Source organism: Podarcis bocagei (genome assembly GCF_964188305.1).
Source record: "Podarcis bocagei genome assembly, chromosome: 4".
Lineage (NCBI taxonomy): Eukaryota > Metazoa > Chordata > Lepidosauria > Squamata > Lacertidae > Podarcis > Podarcis bocagei.
In genome coordinates, this window is record NC_138128.1 from 93,612,403 (window position 1) to 93,631,542 (window position 19,140).

At 43.9% G+C, this 19,140-nt stretch overlaps 1 protein-coding gene across 1 annotated transcript in view; it reads right to left on the reverse strand.

The window, feature by feature from the left end:
- NSD2 (nuclear receptor binding SET domain protein 2) overlaps window positions 1–19,140 on the reverse strand; it is a 69,712-nt gene that overhangs the window by 9,550 nt on the left and 41,022 nt on the right. Inside the window, exons 12-18 of the mRNA XM_081191957.1 lie at window positions 11,900–12,031; window positions 11,226–11,349; window positions 8,992–9,192; window positions 5,685–5,864; window positions 3,528–3,684; window positions 3,123–3,328; window positions 1,054–1,157 (exon numbers count right to left, since the gene is read on the reverse strand). Of these exons, the coding sequence (XP_081048083.1) occupies window positions 1,054–1,157; window positions 3,123–3,328; window positions 3,528–3,684; window positions 5,685–5,864; window positions 8,992–9,192; window positions 11,226–11,349; window positions 11,900–12,031 (1,104 nt within the window). The remainder of the gene's footprint in view (window positions 1–1,053; window positions 1,158–3,122; window positions 3,329–3,527; window positions 3,685–5,684; window positions 5,865–8,991; window positions 9,193–11,225; window positions 11,350–11,899; window positions 12,032–19,140) is intronic.

The window sequence follows — 19,140 nt, forward strand, 5'->3', positions numbered from 1 at the left end:
GAAGATATCATAGCCCCCTTTGGTGGTACACTGCCAAATCTGGCATAATGAACCCAACCTGCACCAATTTGGCCAGCTCTGACGATACCGTCTCCCAGTTTGGCTTGATAGTTCCAACACACACCAATTCAGATGCCTCTGAAAATATTGTCCCTTGGCTCAGCACAAGGATCCTTGAGGAAGAACCAGCAGTCTTTATGTTTGGATACTAGGTGGCCATTTTGAATCTAGATGGCGGACTGAAACATGACTTTGGCGTGACTTCGCTTTAAGTGTCCAAACTGTGCTGATTTGTATGCCGCTGAAGATATTTTCACCCAGTTTGACGTGACTTTGTCAAATTTGGTGTGACAGTTACAACCAGAACCAGCGTGGATGCTTCTGAAGTTAATGTCACCCAACTCAGGTCAATGGTTCCTGAGGGATAGGCAGCAATCTTTGCCTACATTTGGATGCCAGATAGCATGTTGAATCAAGATGGACCAAATAAATCATAATTAAGCATTAGCATCCCTCAGACACAAACTGATTCAGGGCAAGGTGAGGCCTTGCCCCAGGTGAGGGACAGATTACACAGTTGGGTCTGTGAACAACCCTAAAACTCACAGATTAACTAGTCATATAAAAATCACATCCATTCCTCAAGAACAATATTGTTTTGGGTAAGGATTTGGTTTGTTCCACCTCCGTTCAAATATGGATTTTAATTACCAACAGGTTTATATATTCTTCTCTAATATTCCAATGAAATTAAAACCCCCGATTTATCTATGAACTTGTTGTCATCCCAAACTAGACGGGTAAGGGAACCGAAGAGCTGCCTTTTATTTCTTCAGCCTTGACTGATGCAAGGCTCTTCAAAGTGCCATATTCAGGTCAACTGTGAACAACAAGGGCTTGAAAAATGTTTCCCAGGCGAACATCCATTGGTCCCAGTTCAAAAGGTCTTGGGACACAGCAATAGGCTTCGTGTTAGGATCCTGTCCTAAAGAACAGGTGAACTAAGCTTCCAGGGTGGATCAAATGAACAGCACCTGCCCTTAAGCACCTTACCTTGATGTGTTTATAAGGGGGAGGTTTGCGCTCATTTTCCTGTGTTTCTTTGGCTTCCCGTTGGAACTTTATCTCTCGGAAGCGGGCTTCAGCTTCTTGCAAAGCTTTAAAAATAAACTATTTGCATGAATTGTAGGAACAAATATTTTATCCACATGAACATACCCTACCCTCTAACGTATAATGCGCAGGCAGAGATTATGAACATGCCCACTCACAGGATTTGAGGGAAGTGCTTGGATACTTGTACCTCAATTGTTTGATCCAGCAGCACTTCATATTATCTTTGGGGTTGACATCAATGTTAAATGCCAGGTTTCAAATTAAAGAAGCTCCACTATGAGGACTTTTAGGAAGTGGAAAATCAATGCCCAAGACTCTTTTATGTAATATATTTATGTATTTGCCCATTATCCCACCACACCTTCAAGAGTTCCTACAGCAATTAACAATGCAGCCTAAAAACATTCAACGTAATAGTAAAATCTAATACTTGAAATGAGTAAAGAGAACATACAAATGAACCACAGTGAGAGACTTCTCCATACAGTGACCATAAACACATCATTTAACTGCTTGAAAGACAAGATATTAGTCTGGCAGTAGGGACCTGCACCTTCAGACAATTTCTGGCATCCTTAGTGTTTACAGTGCTTTCAGTTATTCAAATTGCATTACATGCATTATCTCAGTAACCCTTACAAGCTTGTAAAGCAGGTGAGTAATCACTATAGTACAGATACAGAGGCTTGAAAATAGAGTGGCTGGACTAAGGTCACCTAGCCACTGTGTGACACTAAAGAAGATTTGACCCAGAGGTTTCTGGGGAATATAGTGTTTCAAAGCATCTTCCGATCATCTCTGCTCATTCTTGTTTCTTCGCTGCTGGATCTGCTGAAGGCCACAGTTGCAGTTACGTTTTTGTTTTTTTTAATAACCTCTGTTAATACCATTTCTAAAATAAATATACCCATTTCCTTGGGCGAAAAGCAAGTTAACAAGCTTCTTCAAATGCAATGCAAGCAGAAACAAAGAGAGTTGAAAGCTGACCAATGCAGCCTCAGTCCATTTATAGCATTGTGGTTTGTGGCTGAAGTGCAATGGTGTTTTTTTTAAAAAAATGGTACTATCACTAGACAGCATCTTAAAAAGCAGAGACATCACCTTGCCAACAAAGGCCCGTACAATTAAAGCTATGGTTTTCCGAATAGTGATGTATGGAAGTGAGAGCTGGACCATAAAGAAGGCTGATCGCCAAAGAATTGATGCTTTTGAATTATGGTGCTGGAGGAGACTCTTGAGAGTCCCATGGACTGCAAGATGATCAAACCTATCCATTCTTAAGGAAATCAGCCCCGAGTGCTCACTGGAAGGACAGATCCTGAAGCTGAGGCTCCAAGACTTTGGCCACCTCATGAGAAAAGACTCCCTGGAAAAGACCCTGATGCTGGGAAAGATGGAGGGCACAAGGAGAAAGGGATGACAGAAGACGAGATGGTTGGATAGTGTTCTCAAAGCTACCAGCATGAGTTTGACTAAACTGCGGGAGGCAGTGGAAGACAGGAGTGCCTGGCGTGCTCTGGTCCAGGGGGTCACAAAGAGTCAGACACAACTAAACGACTAAACAACAACAACTATCACATTGTATTACAGTACTCTGCAGGAGTGCCAGCTTGGCTCTGCAATCATGGTGCATGACCCTGGCACAGAAATTTGTGGGTACCTGGCCCCTTCATGGGGAATTTTGTGGGTGCTTCGGCACCCAGGTCCCCAGGGAGCTAGAACCTATGTTGCAGTAGAACCTCGGTTCCCGAACACCTCTGTTGTCGTACGTTTCGGTTTTCGAACGCTGAAAAGCCAGAAGTAAATGCTTCCGTTTTTGAACGTTTTTTGGAACCCAAACATGTGACACGGCTTCCTCTGAGTGCAAGAAGCTCTTGCAACCAATGAGAAGCCGCGCCCCGGTTTTCAAACGTTTTGGAACCTGGACGGGCTTCCGGAACGAATTTCGTTCGAGAACCAAGGTAGGACTGTACTCTGTTTTTACCTAAATGATTAAATAGGCATACCATTTTTGAAGACTTTTCCAATTCCTTTAATTCCCTGGTACCGACTTCCCCTGTCTCCTTCCATATAGGGAAACACACGAGCCTGATGCGTCCAGTAATAGTCTTTAGAGCCAAAGAAAAACACAGGAAACTCTCCAATCTCATGCTTCATTTTCTGGATATTTGGAGGGACGTTTTTTGGATGGCAGACTTCTGCAGGCCACCACCTAGCCCAAAAGAAGAAGGGAGAATTTGAGAACCTTGTTCTCTCTGAAGAAAACCAATAAAAGGTTGCTGAATCTCAGCCCCATCATGAATGGGCTCGTACAGGAATTCCTCTTGCTCAAGGAAAGGTTGGGATACAAGCATGCATTAATAAAAATAAAGGCCACTTCAAATAGTCATTCTATTTTTAGAAGTCCAAACCTGTAGTTTCCCAGCTTGACCCAAATAATATCCTGAAAATGGATTTTCTTTCCTGCTTTGCAGTCGTTGCAGTACCAGCTTCCATCCGGCATTTCAATGTTTAAACAATCTGGGTGAAATGCTGCAGGGCAAGATTCACAACATAAAAGGCTTCCCCCTGCAAGAAAAGAAATCCACATTTAAATAGCAATGTACTTGCTGAATGGTCGGCAGCACAAGTCACCTAACGGGAGGAGAAAGGGAGCCTGGGACAACACGCAGTGATCTGCCTGAACACCTGGCCTCCCAGATGCCTCCGAACGGTGAACGTGATCCTTCAGGGGTAGTGTAACTTTGTTTGGAACAGGTTGCACGTCTAATCTGGGGGGGGGGAGGGGGAGGAGAGAGACCTTTTCTAGCCGGGGGGGGGGGGGCGCACATCTCTTCATGGGGAACCTTCCAAGGGCCACATGGCAGTGGCAGGCAGGCAAGAGCTACCAATAAAACTGGCTAGTCACTGCAATGGTTCTATTTCTTACGAATGCATTTTTGTCTGTGGAAAGAGGCAGGTTCCACAAACCTTTGTGTATTTGTCACCAATACATGTTTTTAATGTTTGATCGCTTTATTATTATTACTCTGTTGGGAGCCACCCAGAGTGGCTGGGGAAACTCAGCCAGATGGGTGGGGTATTGTTATTGTTATTAATAATAATAATGACAATCCTCAAACCTTGTTGCTTGCATTTTTAACCATGCGTTTACTATGGTCAACCAACCAATGACAGTACGCGAAGGGTTTTTGTACAAATTCACAACCTCGGTGAAAGAAATTACGTAAAAATGATGAGCTAAAACTAACGATTATAAGACACCTGAGAGAGACTTATATCTCAATGTAGCTTAGGTGTGGTTCTAAGACAGTCACCCATACAGGCATAAACCAGGCCATATACCCCGGTGCACACGACAATGGGCAGGTGTTTTCTTAACTGTCCAGTACTGAGGAGGGACTCTATAGAATCTATGGCAAAGACTGAGGACAAAACCATATTCTAAGAGGATATAGAATCATAGAGTTGGAATAGACCACAAGGGCCATCGAGTCCAACCCCCTGCCAAGCAGGAAACACCATCAGAGCACTCCTGACATATGGTTGTCAAGCCTCTGCTTAAAGACCTCCAAAGAAGGAGACTCCACCACATATATTATGCCCCCTCTAACCTCAATAAAACTGTAATAAAAGGACATGTGTCTGCGTGCCTTACTGCAAGTGCTCCACACACTGATACATTTAGACATAGAATTGTAGAGTTGGAAGAGACCCCAGGTTTCACCTTGTGCAGGCACGTCCAACTCCCAAGAGACTGTGATCTGCTGTCAGAATAAAAAAACTGGCAGTGATCTACACATTGTCACTGGAGGGAGGAGGAGCGTCTGTGGGGTGGGTGGATTGCCCAGAGTTGTTGAACCTAGAGTTGTTGAGCTTCTTCGGGGGTAGGATTGCCTAGAGTTCTTCAGCTTTTATTTGTTAACTTTTGGTAAACTTTATTTAATCCCACGATCGAGAAGGGTCCCGCCATCTACCAGGATGCCTGACCTAAGGCGACCAACCCCCTGCAGTACAGGAACATGCAAATTTCTGGGTTTAATAATAATAATAATAATAATAATAATTTATTATTTATACCCCGCCCATCTGGCTGAGTTTCCCCAGCCACTCTGGGAGGCTCCCAACCGAATATTAAAAACAATACAACGTTAAATATTAAAAACTTCCCTGAACAGGGCTGCCTTCAGATGTCTTTTAAAGATAGGATAGCTGCTTATTTCCTTCACATCTGAAGGGAGGGTGTTCCACAGGGTGGGTGCCACTACCGAGAAGGCCCTCTGCCTGGTTCCCTGTAACCTCACTTGTCGCAATGAGGGAACCGCCAGAAGGCCCCCGGCCCTGGATTTCAGTGTCTGGGCTGAACAATGAGGGTGCGGTCTCCCCGCACGCACCCTCACAACACACACATTTTGGAATGGCAAAGAAAGTTCTTTAAATGGAATAAGTGAACTTTAAGGAAAGGAAACTTACTGCAGTAATAGCTTCAATATAATCATCTTTTCAAAACTGAAATTTAAACGCCCGTTACTTTTATAAGAAAAAAATAAAGACACTCCTTTATTTACCTTTCGAGCATACAAAGCACCAGCTTACATTGACATGCGCGTGATGGCTCTTCCCTTTAGTGGCAATAAAGTGGTTGGTGCAAACTATGCTGCTGGAAGTGATCACTGAGCACCCTGCAGCAACGCAGCCGTCTCCAGCATGATAAGCCACAGGGCAGCGGATGCAACGCACCATTTTGCCTGGCAGAAACAAAAATAAAATGAAATAAAATGAAAAAAATAAAATAAACATGTGCATCACCCTTTAAGAAGATGGACTGAAAACATTGGGGAATCAATGGGAAATTTCATTGCCAATGGCCACGTTCGCATGGGAAATCTTAGGATGCAGGCCCACTGCACTCGGACAGCGCTCCATCTTAATTTGCACTGATCTGCACCGAATGAGCAAAATCAAGAACCTCCTTTGCCTTCCCTGCTCCCAAGTCTACCCCAACTACAAGTTGAGCAGCCTTTTGGCTAGTAAGGCTGCTCTGGCACAGTGATTTCAATGCCCCACCCTAAGACAACTGTATCAGCAAGCAAGCACTAAGTTCTGGGCTTTAGGGTACTGTATTCCTCAACGCCAGCAAACTGATGCAAAACAGAAGTGTGGCAAAACGTTAAGGGGTGCATGTCAGGGTGAATGTTATACGTTGTCTAGCGTTTTGTTTGCATCAACTCTCGGGGCTAATCTTGCAAATTTCTCTGTTAACAGAATTAATGCAAAATGTAGGAGACTTGCCCTAAAAATTCAACAACTTTAAGGAACTGGGCAATTTCTGCTCTAAAAGGTCTTATGTTGCATAAGGCAGTAAAGTGAAACAGGTATCTATATTGAGCATAACTATAAGAAACAAGAGTTTAAAATCCAAGTCTTATTGGTTTTAATGAAGGAGTCATTCATGTGCTGGAATTAATATGACAACTTCAGCATGTTTGCAAAACTAACACAGCTTCTAACCTTCCACCTCCGTTGAATACTTAATGATTTATGGCCTCCCTTCGGAGACTTATCCTTGCCTCATTCCACGCTGACCATTAAAAGGAAAGGATAGCTTGGCTTTGTACTGCTTTGCAAAGTAGAAACTGAGCTCATCTCAACTATTTACCACTCCCCACCGTGCCCCGACAGAATTTCTGTGACGTTTTAAGACCACACTATCGTCAAGTATGTTCAAGATGAGAGAAATAACATTCCACATATGGAAGTTGAAAATTATTTTCGCTCTTCCTTCAGCCTTTTTACGACCATCTTCTCCCCCATTTTATGCCCATCATCCTCACAGTGTCCTGTCCATCAATAAACTGTTCACAGCAATCAGTTATGGGACAGAAAAGTCCCATCAGGACACCAGCCCCAACCTGCGTAATGAGACCGTGGAAATAATGCTCTTTCAATAATATTGCCTAGACAGCATCTTAAAAAGCAGAGACATCACCTTGCCAACAAAGGTCCGTGCAGTGGTGCCCCGCAAGACGAACGCCTCGCGAGACGAAAAACTCGCAAAACGAAAGTTTTTTTCGTTTTCGAGTTGCTTCGCAAGACGAATTTCCCTATGGGCTTGCTTCGCAAAACGAAGCTTGCCCCGCAAGCTCCGGGGATAGCGGGAAGCACAGCGCGTCTTCCCCGCTGTCCCCGGACCTCTTTTGAAGCAAGGGGTGGCAAGGGGGAGAAGCGATCTTCTCCTCTCCGCCCCTTGCTTCAAAAGAGGGGACAGAGCAGCGCTTCCCCTCTGTCCCCGGACGGTCTCCATAGGAACGCATTGATTGATTTTCAATGCATTCCTATGGGAAACCGTGCTTCGCAAGACGAAAAACTCGCAAGAAGAAAAAACTTGCGGAACGAATTAATTTCGTCTTGCGAGGCACCACTGTATAGTTAAAGCTATGGTTTTCCCAGTAGTGATGTATGGAAGTGAGAGCTGGACCATAAAGAAGGCTGATCGCCAAAGAATTGATGCTTTTGAATTATGGTGCTGGAGGAGACTCTTGAGAGTCCCATGGACTGCAAGAAGATCAAACCTATCCATTCTGAAGGAAATCAGCCCTGAGTGCTCACTGGAAGGACAGATCGTGAAGCTGAGGCTCCAATACTTTGGCCACCTCATGAGAAGAAAAGACTCCCTGGAAAAGACCCTGATGTTGGGAAAGATGGAGGGCACAAGGAGAAGGGGACGACAGAGGACAAGATAGTTGGACAGTGTTCTTGAAGCTACCAGCATGAGTTTGACCAAACTGCGGGAGGCAGTGGAAGACAGGAGTGCCTGGCGTGCTCTGGTCCAGGGGGTCATGAAGAGTCGGACACGACTAAACGACTACAAATATAATGGTTCAGTTCTGACAATCCTCCCAAACCATGGGGTGCTAGTACAATGAGAAGCGACGAGGATGAGACGCCTCTGGGTTCCCCTCTGTGTGTAGGGGAAGATTGGGCACTCAGCTTCTGTTTTATAGTGAAGAACTCATTCCGATGAAATTCATTCGACAAAACAGGACTTATCCACATCCTGGCTTCATTCTTAATGGCCATGTGGAAATTCCCAATACAGCAGAACCTCTACTTATGACCGCCTCTACTTGGGCGCAATCCAAGTTGCGACAACAGCAAACCTGGAAGTAAATACTTCTGCCATTTGCGCACGCGCAGAAGCAGCCGCCGCCGAATGCGTCTGTGCACAACGGCGCTTCTACCAGAGACCCGGATCGACTTACGGACGAACCTCCAGAACTGATTATGTCCATAAGTAATAATAATAATAATTTTTATTTATACCCCGCCCTCCCCAGCCAAGGGCTCAGGGCGGCTAACAAGCAATAATAAAAACAAGTTGAATGAATACAACTTAAAAACAAGATTAATATACATTAAAATATTGAAACATTAAAATATTAAAATGCAGCCTCATCAGAGGAAGAGAAAGGAAAAAGAAAAAAGAAAGAGGGGGAGGGAATCAAATTGGCTCCAAGCCAAAGGCCAGGCAGAACAACTCTGTCTTAAGGCCCTGCGGAAAGAAATCAGATCCCGCAGGGCCCTGGTCTCATGAGACAGAGCTGAAAAGGCCCTGACTCTGTTTGAAGCTAATCTAACTTCCTTAAGGCCCGGGACCACTAGGGTGTTGAGGTTCCACTGTATATGGAATTTTATCCTGGTACTAGTTATTTCTGAGAGCTTCTGCTGCTGGCATGGAAGCTCTTCATGCTTTTCGGTGAGGGTTCACATGACAAATGGCAGTAGCATCTAGGCTGTGGATAACATGGTGTGTGAATCACCTCTGCGACAGTACTCTAAATATGTAAGGTGGGGGAAGAAACAGAAAATAAATACCTTTGGATACTTTGGGATTTGAAGGGTTAGCAACGTGACAGTTCGCACAACTGTGGAGAGGGCATCGGAAACCCCTGTTCTCAAACACCGTGAGGCGAAACTTTTTCACACAAGCTTCGTGGTAGAATTTTCCGCAGTGGGATACAATACAGCGTTTCACTACTGACTTTTTCTCTTTACACACAAAACACGTGTGAACACCTAATAAAAAGAATTAAAGACAAGTTGAATATTTTTAAACTCTAAAGACTAATACAAAAACACCTTACTTCTACTGGTAATTAATTAAAACATAAGAAATTGAAATTTCTAAATTAAAAAGCCGCCACCACACTTAATAAACATTGTGACTGATTAGTCTTCACAGGTACTTCTTCACTAATGCATCTCCTATGAATATTTAAGACCAAGATCCTAAATGCCTCTATCAGTGAAGCCAGAGTTTTCACCTTTTATCAGCCACATTTTTTCAGCAAATGCACTATTTATACATCTGTAAGCTACCTGTGGGACGCAGGTGGCGCTGTGGGTTAAAGCACAGAGTCTAGGACTTGCTGATCAGAAGGTCGGCAGTTTGAATCCCCGCGACGGGGTGAGCTCCCGTTGCTTGGTCCCTGCTCCTGCCAACCTAGCAGTTTGAAAGCACGTCAAAGTGCAAGTAGATAAATGGGTACCACTCCGGCGGGAAGGTCAACAGTGTTTCCGTGCTCTGCTCTGGTTCACCAGAAGCGGTTTAGTCATGCTGGCCACATGACCCGGAAGCTGTACACTGGCTCCCTCGGCCAATAAAGCGAGATGAGCGCTGCAACCCCAGAGTCGGTCACGACTGGACCTAATGGTCAGGGGTCCCTTTACCTTTAAGCTACCTGTATCTTAAGTTTTCTTACATTTCATTGCCCTGCCATGATGTGCAAGCAGGGCTCAATTTCTTACAGATAAAAACATTCCCAATATTATATATAACATGAAGTATATGCACTTTCTGACACCCCACCAAAAGGCAAATGTATCCAATCCCTATGAAAGCCATTATGAGAGAAGACTGGGTGGGCCGTAACCCTGATCAGGGCAAACATCTACCTTAAATTATAGCTTTCCAAAAGTACATTCAGATTCTAGAACATCTAAAATGGCTCAGGGGATTTAGGCAGGTTTTGTATCCCAAACTGAAAATGCATTTAGCACCGTAATAAAGAAAGGAACACAACACCTGAAAAGAGTGAGAGAGATGTGATATTGTAATAGTGTAAACAGAGGCCTGCTGGATTGACATGAAAAGCTAGTCTAGTCCAATGTCCTGTTCTCACAGTGGCCATCCAGATGCCAAAGGGAAGTCCGCAAGCAGGAGATGACTGCAACAGTGCACTTTCCACTTGTGATTCGCAGCAGCAACAGAAAAAGACATACTGCCTCTGTATACAGTGGTACCTTGGTTCTCAAACGCCTTGTTACTTGAACAACTTGGAACCCAAACTCTGCAAACCCAGAAGTGTTCCAGTTTGCAAACCTTTTTCGGAAGCCAAACGTGCTCCGTTTTGAGTGCCACGCTTCCATTTTGAGTTACACTGAGGTCTGTCTGTTTTTGCTATTTATTTTTGCGGCTGTGTGTGTGTGTGTGACTGTGAGGAACCCAGTTCAACTACTGATTGATTGTGTGATTGCAGTACATTGTTTCTTGCTTTCATTTTATGGATCAATGGTCTTGTTACATAGCAAAATTCATGTTAAGTTGCTGTTTTAGGGGTTGCTTTTCAAAGTCTGGAACGGATGAATCCATTTTGCATTAATTTCTATGGGAAAATGAGCCTTGTTTTTGGAACGCTTTGGTTTTGGAACGGACTTCTGGAATGGATTAAGTTTGAGAACCAAGGGACCACTGTACATTTCCGCAGGCAGGTTCACACAATCCATCACAGAAGCACCACAAGCAGAAAAAAAGCAACACCGCAAGGTATGTTTACTGAGCAACTTGTTCCTGATTACCCATGCAATTCAACCAAGTCCTAAACTTGCAAGAGAAGGCAAAGCTCTTTCAGATCACTAGCCGAGAAAACCAGAGGAAAGCCTTCCCAATCCCAAATAAGAAAGATTTTTTTGCAGGAGAGGGGGGGAAAAAACTTAGAGTGAACTTGATAACAGAAATCTTATCCTCCAGGTAAGCATGGCATTAAAAGATAACAATTTCTTCAAACGAAATATGCAAATATTGCTGGCATGCATGAGCGAAGACTTGCCTGAAGAGCATTCACTGCAAATAAAGTGTTCCGAGGCCTTTCCAGAGAACCCGGTGCATCTTGCATGAAAAGCACCAAAACACCGTCCTTCACAGAGCAGCAAGTCTCCAGGCTTTTCACAGAGCTATGAGAAGAAGAAAAGTTAAAGAGTTGAAAAAGGGTACAGGATACTGATGAACTGTTTCTGTCCTTCTCAGCTACCTTTCTGAGTTTTATGACATATTTAAAACCACGTTTCTATTCCACAATTTCAATCCTGTATGTATGAGCAAAGGAACAGGAAAACCCTCCTCTCTCCACTCATTAACAACCTTTTTGATCCTTCGGTGAGAGCAATTAAAATCTTGCCCAATTCTATTTATGCCTACAGTGCAGTGCATGTTACTGAGATCACTTCAGAGTACAGTCGTACCTCGGAAGTCAAACGGAATCCATTTCGGAAGTCCATTCGGCTTCCAAAACGTTCAGAAACCAAAGCGCGGCTTCTGATTGGCTGCAGGAAGCCACGAAAGCACTGTTGAACGTTTGGCTTCCAAAAATAGTTTGCAAACCGGAACAGTCATTTTCGGGTTTGCGACGTTTTGGAGGCAAAACATTCAGGAACTAAGCTGTTTGACTTCCAAGGTACATAAAACTGCAACCTGTCGCCTACTCAAACAAAATGTCTCCCTTACCTGACAAACATATTCTTTCCTTGTTGCTCCTCCACGGTCCGACTTTTTGTATGACAGAGAGGCTTCTGCAAGACCTTCGTCTGCACTTTCATAAGGAGACTCTGATCTCTCGTCTCCTTGACTGTCTGAAATCTAAAGGAGAATTAATAAAAGGAGGAATACAATGTCACATTCTTCCAAATACTGTCTGCGCAAGCACTGCAGCTTGCCAGATGCAACAACCCCCTCTCCCCTCCCTGCCCCCCATGCTGTTCTAAGGGTTTCCCCAACCTCCCCAGAGGCAGTCAGGGGGCATGAGAGAGGGGAACGCCCCATTTTGCAAGTGCAAGTCCCAGCACAGGGCTTCCTCTGATGGGGTGTGTTAGGTGAATCCTGCCCAAACTTTCTTACATTCTCAGTTAACAAACTCCTTTTTTGTGTGACAGAAGACCACTGCAAGTATGAGTGTGTGTGGCCCACTGTTATCGAATAGGCTCTACTATAAGCAAAAGGGAAATGGTCCTAAAAAGAAAAAAGCATTTATGACATTTCAATGGAACATTTGTCAAATACTCAGTGAGTGAAATGTTTCCTATTCTGACATGGGTGCTTCCTAGTGGATTAGGCTGTCTAAGGGTACTTAGAATGGAGCAGGAAAAACCTATTCTAGGATCAAATCCATCATTACTGTTAATAAATAACAACAACAACAACAACAACAACAACAACAACAACAACAACAATTTATTTATATCCCGCCCTCCCCAGCCAAAGCCGGGCTCAGAGCGGCTAACATCAAATGTATAACACATTAACATAAAATCAGACAATCAATTAAAATACATCCTCAAATCAGATCAGGATCAGAATAAAATCCAATCGGATGGCAACCCGCAGATTAGGGTTGGGGACCTTAAATGCTCACCAGGCCCAACTGTGCTGAACTTATATGGGCCTGTGAGAAAAATTGGGAGGCCACTTTCATGCAAGTTCTTATGAAAGGGGAGAGGGAGTCAGACTGAACCCCGACCAAAGGCCTGGTAGAACAGCTCTGTCTTGCAGGCCCTGCGGAAAGATGTCAAGTCGCGCAGGGCCCTAGTCTCTTGTGACAGAGAATTCCACCAGATCGGAGCCACAGCCAAAAAAGCCCTGGCTCTGGTTGAGGCCAGCCTAACCTCTCTGTAGCCTGGGACCTTCAGGATGTTTTTATTTGAAGACCGTAAGTTCCTCTGTGGGACATACCAGGAGAGGCGGTCCCGTAGGTACAAGGGTCCTAGGCCGTATAGGGCTTTAAAGGTTAGAAACTAGAAACTGGAAGAGAGAAAAGTTCCAAGAGGGTCCTGTCTGCTGAAGGTGACAGCTCTGTGGTTCTGCAAGAAATCCCCTTGTAGATTTAGCAGTGCTTCAGAATCTCTGCCAACAGCACAGAACAATATCCAGTGAAATATCAGTGGACCACGATAGAATCTGGTTCTGAGCCAAGGTAACGAGGAAATGGGAAGTGAGAGGGGAAGCCAAAGAAGCGTTAAGAGTCAGTTGATGGTGCTCGGGAGAAATAAATGCTAAGACATAAATCCAGACAGTTGAATTTGAGATAATGAAATTTAGCTAAATGTGTTTAAAACTTACAACCTGGCTGCATATACAATGTGATTCCAACATGCAAGTGTAGAAACTGATAGAGAGTTCAGAATACAGCTTTCAGATCTTACGAAGAGCTTTCTCTCAGAGTGAGGACAGCACAGTAACTAAAGTGGCACTCTTTCCCCAGAAGAAAAATTGAATGTGCATTGCCTCAATATAGGACGCTCTCCTTCACTGAGAGTGGCATCCTTAACATGCATACTTACAAACATTGCAGAATTCAGATTTTCTTCGTGGTTATTTGACAAGTACAAAATCTACATAATCCTAAAAATTCTAGGAATTCTCTTGCACAATATTATTGTGAACTACCAAAATTATTTGCTAAATCTGCTGCATATTAGCTAACACACTAAAAAGTACTTTCTCCAGTTCATTGTACGTGGCAGATAATGTATTTGTGTTCGGTTTTAACTGCTGTTCCTCTCTTCCTTATTGTTTTTATGAAAATGCAATTTTAAATGTTATAAGCTGTCCTAAATGGTAGGATATAAATGCTTAAATTAACATACATAAACACAAGCAGACAACAATATCAATAACTGGGTTAATACCTAGTCTCAGCCAAGAAGGTTGAGGGTTTTAATTCCTCCAAGCCAGCTCCAAAATTTTGTCCCACCAAAATGCTTACATTGTTCCAGTTTCCTATATTATAATTTGTATGCTTTGTCATCATTATTTTAAATTACACTGCCTGGAGATATAAAGGTCTAGAATATAAATTACAAAATAAAATAAAATAAATAAAATAAAATAAAATAAACAAGTTAACTTTATTTACACAATTTATATACCACTTTTCCAGTAAGTTTCCACATATAATGGAACGCATTTTAGGCTTTTCGTGGTTTTACCCCTCTGCAGAGTTGGGGGAGCCTTGTGAAATGGGGCCCACCTCCCAAAGACTGATAAATTCCTAAGGGCTCTGGAATATTTTTTGGCAGCTATGGTTGGAATAGCTGCTGAAACCCTAGTGGCCCTCAGGGATTACTTGGGTGATTGCCATTGATTGCTCCAGAGTGCCCTCTTTTGCTGAGCAGAATCCACGCAACATCTTGGTTCACACCGGAACGGAGGGCAATGAAGCAAGCAGGAATACAGCGGGGTCACAAGTGGGAAAAGGCTCACGACAGTCTGGCTGAAGTGAGAGACTATTATCAGTCCACTCTGAGTTAGTGATGGAAGTGTAGAAACCGTTCTCCCCCCCCCCCAATTGCACCCTTTCAGTGTTGTCCGGAGGAGCTTTCCAATGTGGTGTAGGACCTTTTGAAATATGGCCCAGGGAAGAGATAGCAGAACCAGTGGTAGAAAGCTGTGCTGCATTTGCAAGATGCTCCGAGGATAGTTGCCTGTATCCATCAAGACTTGGGCTCCACAATTAAAGCAGCGTCAATCGTGGAAGTGTCTGATTTGGTTTTTTGGAATGACTTTTGAGTTATTGGAGCTTGAGGATGTGGACAAGGTGCCTGGGCGAGGCTGGTCAACCACTTGTATACTTGACTCTTGCCATCCATTGCTTATTTTGTCTAGCAGGGAGTCGGTCCACGAGGGCTGTAAATGTCTGATGGAGGCAGCAGTCTCAGCTTCTTTAAAGTAAGCCATTATTATATTGCCCCTGAAGAAATCTAGCCTATAAGTCAGTGGTGAACATTCCCTTCCTGGCCAAGGAGATCAAAAGATCAGTACACCAGTAATAAAAAGATTTGGGTTACACTAATCTCACTTTGGGGATTTTTAGTTGGGTTTCAGGGCTAGTTTTGGGGCAGAAACTATGCTTGGCATGACGTTTGTTGAGAAAAAGACAAGAGGACTGCTTCCTTATTGATTCTCCTGGACCTTTCAGCGGCTTTTGATACAATCAGCCTTCTGTATATAGCTTTCTACATTACTTCTGGGAGACAGGAGGCACTGCTTGATGGTTCTGCTCCTTTTGGGATAGCCGTTTCCAGAAGACAGTGCTGGGGGGTTATTGCTGGATCCTCTGGCAGTAGTGCTTTGATGTTCAGCAGGGTTCTGTTCTTTTACCCATGCTGTTTAGCATCTCCATGAAATACGAGGTCATCTGGAGATCTGTTCTGAGGTGTCACCAGTATGCAAATGACACTCAACTTTAATCTCTTTCATCAGATGCTGGAAATGCCGTGGTTGTCCTGAAGCAGAGCTTGGGCATGGGTTGGATGAACTGGCTAGATAAGGGTGAATAAACCAAGTTCCAATCGAGATAAAAACAATGTCTTGTTGGTTGGTGGCTCATTCATCCAACCATCCAAGTGAATGATGTCCAGTCTTTTCTAGATGGAGGTGCCATCTAGGGGTGCTTAGTAAAGCACTGTTGTTGGAAGCTCAAGTAACATCTGCAGCTTGAAGTATCTTTTAGAAGCTTCAACTGATGCACCAACTGTAACCTTGTCTGGATCGAGTTGGATTGACCACAATTCCCCACAATCTAGTAACCTACCACTTACCATAGCAATGTATTGTATGTAAGGCTGCCTATAAAAGTAAGTCTCTAGAAACTGTGCTTTGTCAGCTGTGATGGCTTCCAGTCCATTTCTGGGCCCAAAATGAAATACTGACTGGCTTTCATCTTTAAATCCCTAAGTGGTTTGGGCTGAGGTTACCTGAAAGACCACCTTCTCCCATATTTAGCTACACAAACCTTAAGGTCCTCTTTGGAGACCCTGCTTGGGGTGCATCTTCCTCGCCCCAAATGACTTAAGGCAGGTTAGCAGCAGGAAGAGGTTGGTTTTGGTAATGGCTATACGCCGTGGTCTAAACCACTTTTCCACCTTTGCACGAAGTGTACAAAGAAATGTATTAAGGGAAGGCATTATTTACACAACACTACCATGTAAACGGTATGTAGCGGATGGAACTAGGGACACGGGTGGCGCTGTGGTCTAAAGCACTGAGCCTAGGGCTTGCCAATCGGAAGGTTGGCAGTTTGACTCCCCACGACGGGGTGAGCTCCTGTTGCTGGTCCCAGCTCCTGACTACCTAGCAGTTTGAGAGCATGTCAAAGTGCAAGTAGATAAATAGGTACTGCTCCGGCGGGAAGGTAAACAGCGTTTCCGTGCGCTGCTCTGCTTTCGCCAGAAGCAGCTTAGTCATGCTGGCCACATGACCCGGAAAAACTGTCTGCGGACAAACACCGGCTCCCTCGGCCAGTAAAGAGAGATGAGCGCCGCAACCCCAGAGTCGTTCACGACTGAACTTAACTGTCAGGGGTCCTTTACCTTTTTTAAATACCAGTTAATAGTACACAGCCTTTTCAGGGAAGCTAGCCTGGCACAGTCTGTGTGGCCATTCTGGCCCCAGCTGAAGATCTATCTGTTTACTCATGCCTTCCAAAAAAATTGTGTGCTCCAGGCCTCTCAGTTTTTAATTAAATAATAATAATCTTGAGGGTGCTGTGTGCAAATGTTTTTTCTGTATTTGTTTCGCTTTGATTTTATGCTTTATGTTTTATATTTACATTATTTCTATTGTAAGTTGCACAGCATACAAAAGCTGGAGAGAGAGAGATGATAAATAGATATAGTAATAGTGGTGTACATAGAATAAAAATAAGAACGTGCACTTCATGGGCTTCCAGTTGTTTTTATGACCCAATTCAAAGTGCTAGCATTAACCTATAAAATCTGAAAATGGTCTGGAGCCAGATAACTGAAAGAGACCACTTGTCCCCAGTATGTACCTGTTCAGAGGCTTAAGTCATCATCAAAGCCTTGCTCCCCCTACTCTCTGAAATTAGACATCTTTTTTGGTGATAACATTCAGACTTCTTACGCCTCAGGGAGGTTTGATGTAATCTCAACTCCCTTCCTTAAAAGTAAGTAAGAGCTTTCATTTTAAGAAGGCTTTTGTTGTTAGGGCTAGGCGTGATTTTTATATCATTTTATTGTTACACTGATGCAATCTGGATTTAAAAAATAATACTATTTAATTCCACAGTATTTAAATTATGCTATATTGCAATGCTAAGCCTTATAGTTAGCCATCTTGGATTTCTGGCACGAAGCAAAGGGCAGCACATCTATGGTTTAAATAAACTGTTTATTGTGTAAACAATCCTCTATTTACTTTCAAGTGTCATCTCCGAAAGTCTACTGAATGTACTGCAAACGTCATATAAGATTTGGGCTAATGTAGGAGAACAGTGAGGGACGCGGGTGGCTCTGTGGGTTAAACCACAGAGCCTAGGACTTGCCGATCAGAAGGTTGGTGGTTCGAATCCCCGCGACGGAGTGAGCTCCCGTTGCTCAGTCCCTGCCCCTGCCAACCTAGCAGTTCGAAAGCACATCAGAGTGCAAGTAGATAAATAGGTACCGCTCCGACGGGAAGGTAAACGGCATTTCTGTGTGCTGCTCTGGTTCACCAGAAGCGGCTTAGTCATGCTGGCCACATGACTCGGAAGCTGTACGCCGGCTCCCTCGGCCAATAAAGCGAGATGAGCGCCACAACCCCAGAGTCGGTCACGACTGGACCTAATGGTCAGGGGTCCCTTTACTTTACCTTTAGGAGAACAGTGAATATGACAAACAAGTACTGTTAAAATTTTTGAAACCTTTTAAACGCGCCTGGACAGACAAAGCACCCAGCTCTAGTTGCACACGGCTAGTCATACTACTGGTTCCTGAACTGAAGATACACAACTTCATCCACATTAAGAGTTCGCTGCCAACTGGACTAGTGCTAAGAGGATACAAAGTGCTGTCCAAATGCAGACGCATGAACCGAAGTCTGCGTCCAAGCTATTCCCATTTCCACGTCTGCTAGGGTAAAAGAAACAACAAAAAATGTCAGAACTACAGTGGTGCCTCGCAAGACGAAATTAATCCGTTCCACGAGTCTCTTCGTCTAGCGGTTTTTTCGTCTTGCGAAGCAACCCCATTAGCGGATTAGCACTATTAGCGGTTTAGCGGCTATTAAAGGCTTAGCGGCTATTAAAGGCTTAGTGGATTAGCGGCTAAAAGGCTATTAGCGGCTTAGAAAAAGGGGGGGGGGAAAGCGGGGAAAAAATCAGAACACTTGCAAGACGTTTTCGTCTTGCAAAGCAAGCCCATAGGGAAAATCGTCTTGCAAAGCAGCTCAAAAACGGAAAACCCTTTCGTCTAGCGGGTTTTCCGTCTTGCGAGGCATTCGTCTTGCGGGGCACCACTGTACCGTGTTTTTTCGCTCTATAAGACGCACCAGACCACAAGATGCACCTAATTTTTGGAGGAGGAAAACAAGAAAAAAAATATTCTGAATCTCAGAAGCCAGAACAGCAAGAGGGATCGCTGCGCAGTGAAAGCAGCAATCCCTCTTGCTGTTCTGGCTTCCGGGGTAGCTGTGCAGCTTGCATTCGCTCCATAAAACGCACACACATTTCCCCTTACTTTTTAGGAGGGAAAAAGTGAGTCTTATAGAGCAAAAAATACAGTAAATGAAAATTAATGTCTAGTAATGAATTTAAAGTACAGCACCAGGAATTTATGGTACGCATTTGGAATATCTTAAACTATAGGAATTGGGAAATTTCCAGTTTGAATCTCACCTCACTGGGTGGTTTTGGACAGAGAAATGGCCCTATACCCAGCTTTCATATTTAAATATCCAAAAAGCCTGTCATATAA